This window comes from Dromaius novaehollandiae, chromosome 5 (assembly GCF_036370855.1).
Source record: "Dromaius novaehollandiae isolate bDroNov1 chromosome 5, bDroNov1.hap1, whole genome shotgun sequence".
Taxonomy (NCBI): Eukaryota; Metazoa; Chordata; class Aves; order Casuariiformes; family Dromaiidae; genus Dromaius; species Dromaius novaehollandiae.
The window spans coordinates 7,574,742-7,588,985 of NC_088102.1; the positions used below are offsets into that span (position 1 = coordinate 7,574,742).

At 49.0% G+C, this 14,244-nt stretch overlaps 2 protein-coding genes across 3 annotated transcripts in view; one reads left to right on the forward strand and one right to left on the reverse strand.

Annotated features, from left to right (window-relative positions):
• Positions 1–673: 673 nt before the first annotated feature.
• LOC112991338 (homeobox protein SIX4) lies at positions 674–12,386 on the reverse strand. Its single transcript, XM_026113770.2, has 3 exons — positions 10,984–12,386; positions 9,111–9,799; positions 674–6,559 (listed from the first exon to the last, which is right to left on the reverse strand). The coding sequence occupies exons 1-3, from the start codon at positions 11,856–11,858 to the stop codon at positions 5,763–5,765; spliced, it is 2,361 nt and encodes a 786-aa protein (XP_025969555.1). The 5' UTR covers positions 11,859–12,386; the 3' UTR covers positions 674–5,762.
• A 329-nt stretch (positions 12,387–12,715) lies between these two features.
• Positions 12,716–14,244, forward strand: part of MNAT1 (MNAT1 component of CDK activating kinase) — a 124,229-nt gene continuing 122,700 nt past the window's right edge. Inside the window, exon 1 of one of the 2 annotated variants that reach the window (XM_064511929.1) lies at positions 12,716–12,920. In XM_064511929.1, coding sequence (XP_064367999.1) covers positions 12,832–12,920 — 89 coding nt within the window. In that variant the 5' untranslated portion in view covers positions 12,716–12,831. The remainder of the gene's footprint in view (positions 12,921–14,244) is intronic. The other variant, XM_064511928.1, reaches the window with a different exon arrangement.

Genomic DNA, 14,244 nt, shown 5'->3' on the forward strand with positions numbered 1-14,244 from the left:
AATAACTTCACAACACACAGGTGAGTCTTCTTGAACTTACTGCCACTCATTTTGGTAGCAAAACTGTAACTAGCAACCAGGCAATCCTTACTTTGGGAGAACAGACGCAAAATAATACGGCAATGCGTTTAAACCCTTTAGTATCAAGGGAACATAAATTTCAGGGTGTTCTCAAAAGTCTGCCAAAACAAGGCCTGATACCATGTGCAACTTTTTAATGAAAAATGTAAGCAAAAATTTAGCAAATAGAGATTTACATACCCCCCCCCCAAAAGTAGGAAGCATCCTGGTGCCAAAGGTGCTGTACGTAAATAATGACAAGTCCCTGTGTAGTAGCTGGAGATAAATTTCAATATTATCTAGTTAATAATGGTGTAAATTTGGTTGGAGACACAGATTTAATAGCCAAGTTCAATATAAAATAGAAGATTTATGGTTTTTAATTTAGAACTTTAAATGCAAAGTTAGGTCCAACAGAAAACCCATTCAAGTCAACAGAAAGTCTCATTCTAGCTTAAGGAGGTTTTAGGACAATTCTCCGGTGCACACAGGTGTTCACAGTTGCCATCAACTTCGCAATGAGTCATTAAAAGCAGAATTTCTATTTTGGGTTGCTTTTCTAACATATAATTCAAAGCATACACCATGGAAATAGAACTATTTGCACAAGATGTGTATAAATATAAAGTTTATTCAGTATAGTGTTTAGAAAAATAAGTTCACATCATCTCAGAATACAAATAAAACACTTAATTGTCCAGGCACAAACCCCTATTACAGTACAACAAACATACATACTTTAGATCTCTTTGGTTGGGTAATTAAGCACAGATATGTTTGATGATACACTCTGGGTAGGCATCATCTAACAGTGCAGTAAAGACTTCTGATTATTCCCTCCTCTAATGCATACATTCCGTTTAGATTTCATATTTGTTGTAAGGCACAATAAACCCTTATCACAGAAATAACTGGTTAGTTCTGGACAAACAGTACATGCAGCAAAAGAACAAACATCCTCTGAATGTGAATCCTGGAAGTCAGGAGATTCACCCCCTCCTTGAGTTAAGAAATGTGAGAAGCTACTTTTAACTTATATGAAACGTACAGGTAAGGTATAAAATGTCCTTCAAGATAGTAACTGCTAGGAGATACAGGAAGACTTCAGGTCTTCTTGCTTGTACAATGTCATTACTTTGTTTCCACAGTTAAAAAATTATTATTGTTTTTACAATTTGAGATGCTTCTTGACCACGAACACTACATGATTCATGCCCTGGGAGTTCGGCACACTCATTTCGCAATGAAACTAGGGGGATGAACCCTGCCGGTTGCTCGTCTGTCCTGGTTAGGAAAAGTGCACAGGCACTGGAAATCTGCATACAGGAAACATTCCCATGCACGCCGGGCCAAATTCTGCCCTCTGCAATTTAGCCGAAATCTGTCTTTGAGGTGGTTTTACAGGATTTGAAGTCAGAATCTACCCATTATTGTCATTAATCCTGGACCGATAACAACAACACTAAAGGTGGTTGCAGCCTTACTTCTGGGGAAAACAGCTTTCTCAATGCGTCTTCCTGAATCCCCAGGCAGGGTAAAGCAATAAAGGGAAAGAGGTATATGCTTTGATAGATTATTATTCAGTTATAACTGTCTGCGTATCAGCCTTGTGAATTGGTTCCTACTGCCCTAGCATACTGGACCAAATCCATCCCTGATTCAATTCCAGTGAAATGAATGGACCATATTCTCAGCTGGTGTGAAATGACATTAAAGCCAACGAAAATGTGGTAGTTTATCCCAGCTGAGGACCAGGCCAATTGACATCCATGATTTATACAGCTGAAATGTCCTTTTAGGTAAGACCACAGCAATAATGTTACAAATAGTCCAGACAGAGCATTTAATGGAGTACAGTTCTGGTTCTCAGCAGAACTCTGGATGAAATAAAGGCAGCTTTAATTAAAAGTATTAAAGAACAAAGGTTTGTTTTTTTTTTTTTTAATGCTCATGCTTGGAAGGAATTTGCTTGAACTTCAAGCATATTTTTCAACACTGAGTCTGGGACCAAAAAAGTAGTAGAATTTGGCAATATTTCCTGTAAGATTTCCAGTGGACTTACAAGTTACAAACATATGTGAAGTTGAAATGATCATTTATTCTCATCCATAATAGAAGGGAAGGAAAAAGAAGGAGTTTTTTTTAATGTTGGATAGACATATCTTCCATTTAAACAATAGAACATGATAATAAAGACTGTCTGTGGGACTCAGACGCTCACTGCCACTCGTATGTGTGGGAGATGAGCATCCCTGTCCCCTAAACATCATCTAAAATCCTCAGTTGGGAATCAGTGGAGCAATGCCTTATTTACAGCAGCTGAAGATCTGGCCCCAGATGCTTTTCGGGGCTGTGTGTACTGTGTAATTAGAGCAGTTAGCCTGCTTGCTTCAGGGCCACATAATAAAAACTGACCCTTATTTTACAGTAGGAGTAAAACTACTATTTAAATATCTATTTTAAAAACACTGTACCGTGCAATGACTCTTTATATTGTGCATATGTACCTGCAGAAAACATGAGGTTATAACTACGTTATCTGGAGGGAATGACACTTATTTTCAATGGCAGAAAGAAAGAGTAAAACATAATAATAAAATAAGTTACTTGATATCTGGAAGACTAGAATAGATTAATCTTACTTTGTCCCAAACCACTGCTTTTATGTACATCCTCCACTCCCACTCAAGAATGGGAAGTCTCCTATTAGAAGTACCAGACACTCCAAGATACGCACCACCGTAACAGCAGACGCAGTTTTCACATCAACTGTGCTGCAAAGCCATGAAATTCAGAGCCTCAGTAACAAAACAAACACAAAGGAGAGGAAAAAAAAAAAAAAGAGTAACATGTACTGACATAACACCACAGTCATTCAGTTATGAGATCTGACTGCTTCAACAACCGAGAGTGCTCTGAAATACCTCTAGCTTCCCTCTAAATATAGTCTGAGCTTTACAGACCAAACGTTAAGCCTCAAACAGCTCCTCCAGAGCCATGCACAGCTCCCGCTCCATGCATACATTCTCCGCTAATATGACAATGATACAGGGTGCTTCTAACTTTCCAAATATTTGAACAAATTCATGCAAAGCAGATACAGTTACTGCTATCATCGTCTCAGTTTTATGGGTGAAGTAGAGGTGCTAAGCAAATTGCCCACGCTGGAGCCCAGCAAAGTACTTGGACAAACCACCAGAGCAGAGATGAGAGCTCCAGACTACGCCGCTCCTGCCTAGGTCACCCTGAGTGCTGGGGAAGCTGTGCAAGGGCAATATATAGCTCCACGTTCTGCTTGTGATAATCTCCATTTTAAAGCACTTGCCTTAAACACCCTTTTTGCTTGGGTGCACGCAGGGACAGCCAGTTGCTCAGGGGCTGCTTCTGTTTGGAAAGCATCAGTGACTGCTTTCAGCTGCTAAGTGCAAACCTCACACCCCTGCCCTTCCCTTTCCCTGCACTTTTTCCTGCAGCCCCAAAGTCTCTGGCTTCCAGCACGAACGAACAGAGCTCAGCTTTGTGGTTGCACGTAATACCTTGCAAAACAAGCTGTATTCGATATAGTGCAAAACAACAGCGAGGATGTCCATGCCACACTCACGGTGCATAGAAAAAACCTTCACTCCTCAAAGGCTTTTCACAGAACCAGTTAATAACCAAGACAGGAACAGACTGGGACGTGCTACCTCTACTCTCTTTCCTCTCCACTTTTTTTGTCCTTTACAAGTGATCTTTTTTTTGTCCCGGGCCTGATTCGGAGCCCATGGAAGTTTTTGAAAACCTCTCCCATTGTCTTCCAAAGGCTTCGGACCTGGCCCTGCGTGAGGATGAATACATGCTTTAGTGACTGTATATATTCACATTAGAGTAAAAAACAAAACAAAAACACAAAGATTAACGGCATCTCATTTTTATACATCTGCATTATTATTATTATTATTTTAAAGCTTAAGGATGTGCTTTTCCCATGCTACAAAAATTTCTCTGGAGGAAAGGTAAGATCTGTTCCACCTGCCCAGAGCCTGCCTGCTCGTGCTGTCCCTGCCGGAGCGCAAGGGGACGAAGGGGGGGAACCCTCCCCAGCACGGCGGAGAAACGGCTGCTCCCTCAAACCTTTCGGGCAGCTGCATTCCCACCGTCAGCCCCCGCATTGCTTATTCGGGAAGGCTATATAAATACCCGCTTAAGTGCACTCCTGGATCGGGGCCGGCTCGCTGGAACAGCGGCTGAAGCCCTCCCCCATGGGCTGCTGGGCCAATGGGTCCGCGTAAACACGGGACTCCCTTCCCCGGCCAGCCCGTCCAGCCTTTCACGCTCCTCTGCCTGAGGCTGGAGCCAAGATCTTCCCCTCGGCACCACCGCTCTGCCCATGGTCCCTCTGCGGGCTCCTTCTGCAGGGTTTACGTGGTGCGGGAGGGTCTCTCTTTGGCCCTCTGCGCCACTAGCAAACGTCACCCATAACGACCAAAAGACCTACTCTTCGTACTCATTCAAGTAGGGACACCGAGGTCAGCGGGTCTACTTGCAAAAGCAGGGCATCGCGATTTGGCCCTGAGGACGGATATTTGCAAATCAGTGTTTTTATTTCTCCTGCCACTGTGCTTTAGTAACAAAGATAAGGCCACTAGGAAGAAAGGCACATGGAATTCTGTAAAAAATACACAAAAGGTTCAACTAATTTGCAAATTACTAACAAAACAAACAAAAAACCCCTGAACACAAAGACAGAGGGTAGAGACAGGGACCTCCTGGGTTTGTGACATTGGGAGTTCATTTTCTAGTTTCAGTGTGATTAACATTTTACTTTTACAGTCTATTGCTTGAAAAACTACAAAAAAGTAAAACCTTGTCAGAAATAACTATGTTTACTTCCTGCTCAAACAATAAAAATAAATTAAACAGCCAGAAAAAGTTTTCCTTTTCAATGCATTGTGTCTAAAGTGAAAGGGAACATAAACCATAAATAAAATCCATTGTACTAATTTAAAAAAGTCTCCTTTATAAGAACTGAAACAATATTTACATTCATACTGGAGAGAAAGCTTCTGAGTTGCATAATTAGAGTTTCAAATGATGCTTTTTCTGCTGCACTAACAAAATGCTAGCTGTAGCATTTAGAAACCTGCAAATGTTTGATGCAATATTTTTGGTATGAATACAAGTCTGCTGCAAAAAACCAAACACACCAGTAACAGTATCATTTGTGATTTTGTTTTGTTTCTTAACCTCAAACAACATAAAAGTAGCCTGTGAGGTATCGTCTAGAGTTCCTTAAAAACTTTTCAATGCCCATGGACTAGAAGTAAACAGCAAAAATGACTGCATCGTTTCTACCTTTCCGGAGCGAGACTTTTGTTTCCTATCTAACATTAGGAGTGTATACTTACTGTTGAGAGCGTGTTGTGCTATGGAGAGTCTAGTTAAATTATCAAGGGAATATCAGTTAGCCAAACCAGTACCCATTTGCTTGGTACTTCCCCTGATGCTTCCTTCTCCTTTAATCTGCTTAAAAGAGAATACTGCATGCAAACCAAGTGTGGCAACCTAATTCCATCACTGGAGATTCCTCTGTACATTAATTCAGACCATTTAACTGTCCTTCTGTTTTCTTCAAATGACAAAAAAAAAAAGAAAAAACTTGGTGCTTGTTAGGGCCTCAACAGGAGACTTCTCTATTAAAACAGAAAGCAAGAAAAAAAAAATTACAAGTCTTGCATATCTTCATCCATCTGAACTGTCTGCAGTTTGGCAAGTTCTTTTTTATCCGTTTCCAGTTCTTCACAGACTGTGTCAACCATGTTACTCATAACATATTTTGATTTCGTATCCAGCATCATTAAGTTGCCGGTTGACTTACTCTCAGAATTAGGTAAGAAATTCTCTTTGACGTCAGGTACGGCTTGCAGAACCAACCTGTGCTCTCTGACAAAATCTGGATGCACTTGTGCAGACGGATGGCTGACACGGTCTCCGGTTGTAGAAACTATTTCTCCAAGCGCGGGCTGTGCTGTAGAAATGGACAACAGATCTTGACTGGTAATGAGGGAACAGTTCTGAAGAGTTGCATAGTTAGTGTTGCTGATAGATATCACGGTAGAGGTACTGGTTACAGGTGACGACATGGGCTGGCTCTCCGAGATACCAGAGCTCAGTTCTGCAGCATTTAAGAGAGTTGGTGGTGTGAGGGAAAAATTATGTGAGGGAGTTACATTCACTAAGGAGGAGGCCAGGGACTGGAGTCCTCCGCCGGATATATTTTCAGAAGACATGTTTACATTTAGTTGCGTGTTCTGACCGACTGGCATTAACTGGGAAAAAACGAGGCTTCTTTCCAGTCCTTCTTGCTTAACAGATCCTACTGCCTGACCTGAATTGGGAACTGTATAAACCACTGCACTTGGCGTGAGAGGGCTGAAGAAAACTTTTCCTTGTTGCACTGTCGAAGAGTCACTCGTAAAAGTTCCTCCATCAGTTGTACTAGGATTGACTGAAACGTTACCTGGAGAAAGGGAAGGAAAAAAAAAGGATAATACATATTACAGTTGGCAAGAGTTGCACGGGCATTTTATTAAGACACTTTGGTCTCATTTTATTTAGAGTAATATGCTAATATTTCAAACAACACAGAACAGTGTTGTTTGGAACAGGTGAGACAAAACTAGGTATGAAGAAATAAAAGCTTCTGTTGATAAAAACTGCTTCTAGAAAGAAAAGGGAAAGGTTGTGGTATATTAAGTATCTTTCAGATTCTCTCCCATTAAGAGGCAAACAGTCCCTAGCCATGTGATTAAAATGAGTGTGCTTTGGCCTTCACTAGTTGCTACTGCTCAATTTCTATCTAAGAATAGAAGCATGAAAAGCTATTAAAGATAGTTCAGTGACAGACTACAGCTTGTGTATGGGAAACTGTAGACACATTACATGAAATGTGTTACAGCTGGGCAGAAAGCTACCTGAGTAAAACTGCAGAGAAAAGTTCAAAAATCAAAGGCTTCCACCAGTTTAACGGTGTAGCCGGTCAAGCACTCAAACGCCTTTCACCTTTCCTTATCACGTATTTCCAAGAGCCTAACCCCACCACATCCACCACACCGTGCAGAGCCACACAGCAACTGGCCACCCTCACCGAAAGCCCAGGAGCTGCTCACGTGATGCTGCAGCTAACCAGAGCAAGAACAGGTGGCTAGGCAAGACCTGAGGCTGGTTTTACTGGACATGCCACATAAGCTGTCATTATAGTCATTCCTACACATGGGAAACTAGCACTCAGGACCAAGTCCCATTTTAAGCATCTCTCTTTCTCAGAAAGCTGCTTAATTTTAGTTTTAAGAGGCTAAAACTGGAGATACCTGAACTTTTTAAAACATCATTTAAAATGCATATCACAGCTGGGGAATGTTTATCAAAGCAGTCATATTTTAGCACTCCCCACTCATTTCCATTAATCAATGGTGATTTTTTGGAAGATGTTAGCTGTATGTCTAAACCAGAAGAATAAAGCGAGGCAACTGAAAGTTACCTGGCAATAAGCTATCATTTACTGTAGCTTCCTTAAAATACCTTGCAATGCACTTCACTGGGAATACGCAGCCAGCTATCCGTCCCTCAAACATTAAAAAAAAAAAAAAAAAAAAAAAAAAAAAAATCAAAGCAGCAGATATTTTCTCTCCTTACATCACCAAGCTAGACATATAGTGAATCAACCTCCAGCAGGAACTGATAATTTTTAACAATGGGGAAAATGTCCAGCCAATCGCTTATGATGTTTCTCAGGACTTTGAAATATAATTCTCCCGTATTACTTAATGGGCAGAAATTTCACTGTCACCTTTGCTGGCTGTCAGTTTTTGCCTTGCAGCATGTGGACTCAATGGCTCTTGTAATTACAGGTGGTATTCAAACTACACGTCTGATCTTTTTCATCTGGCTAAACTATTATTCCACTAATTTCCAGTGACAGTAAGTGCCACATTTTAGGATCATATAATTTTGCACCCCATTTAAAATGTGTTTGTACAGCTTCAGTGTTCCTCACCATATAATTTTAACAGCAAAAATAATTAACTCCCCATACACATTTAGTTCAAATAAGCTAACACCAGCACAACTTGATTTTCATTGTAGTATTCACAGCTCCTGAAGCTACAAGGTTTCATTCAAGTTTAATCATTTTCATAACTAGGGATACAGTGGTTAATAAGTAACAAAGTTTTTCAGTTGTGCTTTACAACTGACCTACAACAAAATAGTGATCCAGAACTAGACCTGCATTATGTAGCATTCTTCCTCCCTGGTCAGAAGTTTCAGTCTGATATCTTAAGTCCAACTCTACAGCAAATTCGGGGAGGAGCCTGTATTCTTGGCACATGAACCTGTGATGACATATATCCCTTGGACTGACGGTAGTCTAATCCAAACACCCTTGCGTTTTATATCTACAAGCAATCACATATGCCTATTGTTTCCCATCAGTTTAATCATTCTTAATTATAGGACAGAAAATGTATGAGCATAACTGTTCGGTCTTGTTGTGTCTATAACCATTTTAAATTTATTTTTATGAAATGCTTCGGTTAAAAAAAAAAAAAAAAAAACCCAAAACAACCACAACAAGAACAACAACGGTAACAATTTCCAGCTGCTGCAGTTTTCATTTTTATAAACCTTCTTATTAAAAGATTTCAATGGCAAATAGGGAATATTTTGAATTACTGAAATGTGCAAAACTTATAAATGCTTGTGAAGACCAATATCAAAGAGATCTGAGAACTGTATGAGATAAAAAAGAGTGTAAAATCCTAGACATCCTCCTCTGCTCTAAGTAAGCTCTGCCTCACGTAACAGTCCACCCGTGAGCATAATCTACAGAGAATGACGCAGCAAGGCAATCTAAATGAAGGTGAGAGGTATTATTTGATGTAGTGTGTGTGGCTGTGGCCAAGATGCAGCAGTGGCACATCAGAGGAGAAGTATTACAAGTCCTGAAACGCGAAGCGTGCCCAACCGCAATTCCTCCTTGCAGCTTTTAGTGTAACAAACAAAACTTTTACCTTGTGAAGCTGCCACAGAAACAGGAGGCAGCTGCAGAGAAGAAAAACCGATGCTTCCGTTCAGCAGCTGGCCATTTGTTCCTGAATTAGGGATCTGGACAATGCCATACTGGTTTATTTGGACAGGAGCAGTAAAAGTAACTACAGAGCCTCCATCTTGGGAAGCAACAGTTTGCGTGCTTTCCCTTTTCACCTCCGCACTTGGTATCAATCCTGGGAACGAGACCGGGATGTTACCGGGGCTGAAGGTAGCTGCTGCCGTGTTAGGGACCGAAGCCTGCAGGATTTTGAAGTCCTTGACATCTTCTGAAGACGACGACAATATGTCAGTGATTGACACCCCATTGCTCACAACGCTGGAAGTGGTTTTGGGCGAGTTTAAAGTTACTGTCTGCGAAGCCCCCACGCTGAGTCCATTGAGAATGACACCGTTGGGTCCCTGGAGGAAAGAGCTACCGTTGAGAAAGACAGGAGAAGTACTGGCAGGCACTAGGTTTCCGTTCAACAAGACGCCCGATGAGCTCAAGGCTATTTTAGTGTTTCCAAGCTGCTGCATGTACACCGGCTCCATGTGGCCGGGGAGGCTGAGGCTGGTAACTCCATCGGATGAGTTGGAGAGCGGGTGCGGAGACAGGTCCTCCTGCCCCTTACTGGACTCATCCTCCGTGCTGGGGTTGCCGTCCGACTCGCTACGGGAGAAGACGGAGAGAGGACACTGCATTACCACACCGGGACGCGTCAGCCCAAGCGAGGCTCCTCGCTTCGATATGGCCCATAGGAGGGTTTTTTGCAAAATGTATATATTGCTTTAGTTTTCTGCCTTTAGGACACGCTCTGAACCAGCGGCCAAGGCAGGGGTTTCTGAGAAAAGCACGCACTAAAGCAGCCGCTCAGCCGCTGTGAAACTTTACGGAGTGGTGAACAACCCCCTCCCGGGGGTCCCCTACGCCCACGACCCAGGGCAGCCGCCCGGGCCCCCTCCCCTCCCCTCCCGCCCGGCCCGGCGCACGTGTGAGGCGCCGCGGGGCCCCGGGCAGCCATTTGGCAACTCGCTGCATGCGGCAGCGGCGGGGGGTGAGAAGAGGCCGGGGAAGGGCCGCGGGAGCCCCTCGGGGAGCGCAGCCGGGGCCTAGCGCCGCGCCTGGGCCGGGGCCGGGGCCGGGGCCACCCCCGGGGGCGCCGCCGCCTTTGTGCGAGGCCCCGGCCGCCGCTGGAGGGCCCGGGCCGCCGCGGGGGCCCTTTGTGGGGCCGCCCGGCCCCGCCGAGCCCCTCGGCGGAGCAGTTTTCCACCCGCTCGCCCTCGGACACCCCCCGCGCAGAGGGGCCCCCGCTGGGGAAGCGCCCCGGGGCCCTGCGCCCGCCCCCGCCGGCGCGGAGGTCACCTCCACCTGCCCGCCCCCGCCCGCGGGGGGAAGGGGCGAGGCGGCCGGCGGGCGGGCGGGCTGGCGGCGGGGGGAGGCCCGCGCCGCGCCGGGCAGGGCCGGGCAGGGCCGCGGCGGTGCCGCCGAGGCCGGGCCGCGGTGAAACCCGATCGCGGCCCGCTCGCGAGTCAGGTTTCACAACAGAGCGAGACCCCGCACCCCCCCGCCGTCAATGATTAACTCTGTCAGGCGCAGGGATTAAATAAAAACCGCGGGCGCGCAAACACCCCCCTACCCCCCCGCCCCCCCCCCAGCGCAGCCCCGCGGAGCCTGAGCCCGGGCGGAGCGGGCCGCGCTGCCCCGCGCGGGCCGGGGGCGCGGGGAGGGAGCAGGGCGGGCGGGGTGGCGGCGGAGGACGAGGCGCGGCGAAGGTAAGCGCCATGTTTGCAAGGGAAGAAAGGGCCGGGAGAGGGAAGGCGGCGGAGGGGGCGGGGAGGAAAGTTGGCGCTCACCTTTTGGACTGGGTCTCGGAGGGGTTGCGGTCGCGCTGCCGCCTGTTCTTGAACCAGTTGCTGACCTGGGTGAGGGAGAGCCCGGTGATCTTGGCCAGGTTGCGCTTCTCGGCGGGGGACGGGTACCGGTTCTGCTTGTAGAGCTCCTTGAGCGCGTTGCGCGACTTCTCCTTGAAGCAGTAGACCGTCTCCTCGCCGTCCCAGATGGTGCGGGGCAGCGGGTACTTCCTCCGCAGCCGGTACTTGTCCACCGCCCCCAGGGGTCTGCCGCGGGCTCGCTCCGCCTCGGTGTAGCGCGCCTTGTACCAGAGCTCCTGCAGCAGCGGGTGGTTGGCGGAGTCGAAGTTGTGGCTCTCCAGGATGCTGTAGAGCTCCGCGTAGATGCCCTGGTGGAAAGCCACCAGCGCCCGGGCTTTCATCAGGCTCTCGTTGCCACGTAGCAGGTCGCTCGGGGGCAAAGACCACAGGAACCGGGCCAGGCGGTCCAGGTTCCCACCCTGCTGCAGCGCCTCGCACACGCAGGCGACGTGGTCCGGGGAGAAAGCCAGCGGGGTCTGCGAGGACGACGACGACGACGAGGAGGAGGAGGAGGAGGAGGAGGAGGGAGAGGAGGCAGCGGCGGCGGCGGCGTGGTGGGTCCTGGCCAGGAGTTCCGTGTGGAGCAGGACGGGGTCGGCGGCCCCCTCCTCGGCGGCGCCGGCGTGCTCCATGGGGAAGGGGGCAGCGGCGGGAGGGGGCGGCGGCGCCGCGGCGAGGGCTCCTGCTGCCGCCCCTTCCTGCGGCACCTTGCTCGCTTCGGAGAGGATTTCCATCACATTTTCCTGCTTGATCTCCACCGTGCTCGCGAGCTTGTCCGCGGGGGAGGCAGACGACATGGTTTGTTTTCCTTTCTTTTTTTTTTTTCCTCCTTTTTTTTTTTTTTGGTGTCCCTTTCTCCTCCTCTCCCCCCTTTCTATCTCTCCGCGAAGTCCACTCCTCCTCCTGCTCTCGGCCGGCTCTAGCCGATCAGGTTTCCTCCCGGCCACGCAATAACCATTAAAGATAGCTGCTATAGCAAAGTAGTGTAAACGGGCTCCTCTCCGCTGCTCCCCCCAACGTGACTCCTCGCCCTGCTGCAATACTATATGGCACCGCAGCCTCGCTGGCCCGGCCGCGCCCGCCCATTGGCTGCGCCGCGCCGGGGGGGCGGGGGCTCCCGCGTCCCCATGGCAACCGTCAATCAAGCGGCCCCGCGCCCCCTCCCCCCCCCCGCAGGGAGCACCTCCACCTGGAGCGCGGCGCCCCGCGGCTGCCGGGCGCCCCTCACCTGCGGGCGGCCTCGGGGCGGCGGGGAGGCGCCCGGCGCTCCGCCGCGGCGGGGGCGCCGCTGTGTTTCGGCCGCCCCGTCGGCGCTGCTGGCCGCCGAGGGGGCGCCGCGCGGAGGCGGCCCGTTTCCCTCCGCGGCCCCGGCCCCGTTGCGGCCTGTTGTTCGTCGCAGAGCGGCGCGCCGCCGCCACCCGCCGGCCCCGCGCCCGCCTCGCCGCGCAGGTGCCGGCCCGCGCCCAGCCCCCGCGGGCCGCTGCCGCCCGGAACGAGCGGGGCCTGGAGGCGGCCGGGGCGGGGCGGGGGGGCGAGGAGCGGGCCGGACCCTGCCCGCGGGCGGAACGCGCGGCGCGGCGCGGCGGGCCCCTTTTCGCGGCGGGCCCCTTTTCGCGGCGGGCCCCTTTTCGCGGCGGGCCCCTTTTCGCGGCGGGCCCCTTTTCGCGGCGGGCCCCTTTTCGCGGCGGGCCCCTTTTCGCGGCGGCACCGCGCGGCGGAAGGCGGAAGGCGCGGCGGGGGGAGGCGGCGGCGGCGGCGGCGGCGGCCGCCATGGATGACCAGGGCTGCCCGCGGTGCAAGACCACCAAGTACCGCAACCCGTCCCTGAAGCTGATGGTCAACGTGTGCGGGCACACGCTGTGAGTGCGGCCGGGGGCAGAGGGGAAGGGGAGGGCAGAGGTGCCCCGGCCCGGGAGGCTCCGCCGGCGCTGTCCCCTCCGCGGGGCGGCCGGGCCCGGGCCGCTGCCGGGGGGTCGCTGCCCCACGGCGCCCGGCCGGCCGCTCCCGGGGACGCGTGGGGCGGCCCCGGCGGGCTGCGGGGCCCTACCGGGCCTCGCTTCCCCTTTTCGGCTCTTTCCGCTGCTCCGCACCGGGAGGGCTGGCTCCCTTCGGGGGCTCGGAGGCTCCTCGCGGTCGCAGCCGTGTAAGGAAACACCCGCGGCCGGGTGCGCAGCTCGCCCTGCTCCAGCACGGTGTTCAGTAGGATTCGGGGTGTGAAGTAAAGAAAGTAGAAGAAAAAGTGTTTCTCGTCATTTTAAGTGTTTCTCGTATGTTTGGATAATTAAAAAAAATCTGAAACGATTTATTATTTGGCATGTTCATTCGCTTGAGTGAGGGGTGCTTTGTTTGGAGAAGGCTTGCATGACACTGTTTTGAATGTTGGAAAATCCTCTTCTGAGCCTGTGCTGATTGTGTTTTTTATTTTTTTTAACAGCAGAGCAATGACTTTTTTTTTCTTTCTCCTGAAGATGAACACTTGTTAGATTTCCTTCTGCTTGTTCTAGCTGATTTAGGTAACAGGCAGTTTGAACTTACTAACTTTCAGATCTGGGGTCTTCCTTAGTTTCTGTGAGAGTTTTAAAGGATCTATGTTAAATTCTTTCTAGATATACATGATGCAAGCCTCATACTGTGACAACAACTCTTCCTGTCTTTTTTTTTCTTCATCTGTCCAACAAGATGTATAGTGAGCTTTTTACGTTTTTAACTTTAAAGTTGTACATGAATTATGCTTAAAAGACACAGCCTGAAAACATTGAATTGTCTCCCTATGCCAGTTACTTAGCCCCATGTGCTGACGTAGTGTTACTGTAAGTGAACAGGACCAAGGAACAGGATTGCAACTAATGATTTATGTATTTATTTATTTATTTTAGAAAAAAGGGTTAGCTTTAACCCAGGTCCCTAATCTCGCTCTCTGTGGCCATACAAGCACTTCTGTTGCCTTGAGAAAAGGCATGTGGGAGAGCAGCAGATGATCTACTAGTGGTAGTTGTGTTGAAGGAGAGAAAGGCAGCAGGAGCGCCCCTTTGGTGACAGCGTGAAGTGATGCTGTCTGTGTAAAAGTGCAGCATAAGCTGACATTCAAAAGGTAACAGCCAGATTTAGACAGAGCTGTAGAGCTTTAAAACAACATTTCTTTCTTCTCTTCTAGTGAAAATCAAAGGACTACTGGTCCTTGTG

Coding starts and splice junctions, on each gene's coding strand:
- LOC112991338 (XM_026113770.2), bottom strand. CDS start 11,858: ATGTCGTCTGCCTCCCCCGCGGACAAGCTCGCGAGCACGGTGGAGATC. Junction 9,800..10,983: donor TCCGAGACCCAGTCCAAAAG/GTGAGCGCCAAC, acceptor CTTCTCCCGTAG/CGAGTCGGACGGCAACCCCA. Junction 6,560..9,110: donor TTCTGTGGCAGCTTCACAAG/GTAAAAGTTTTG, acceptor CCCTTTCTCCAG/GTAACGTTTCAGTCAATCCT.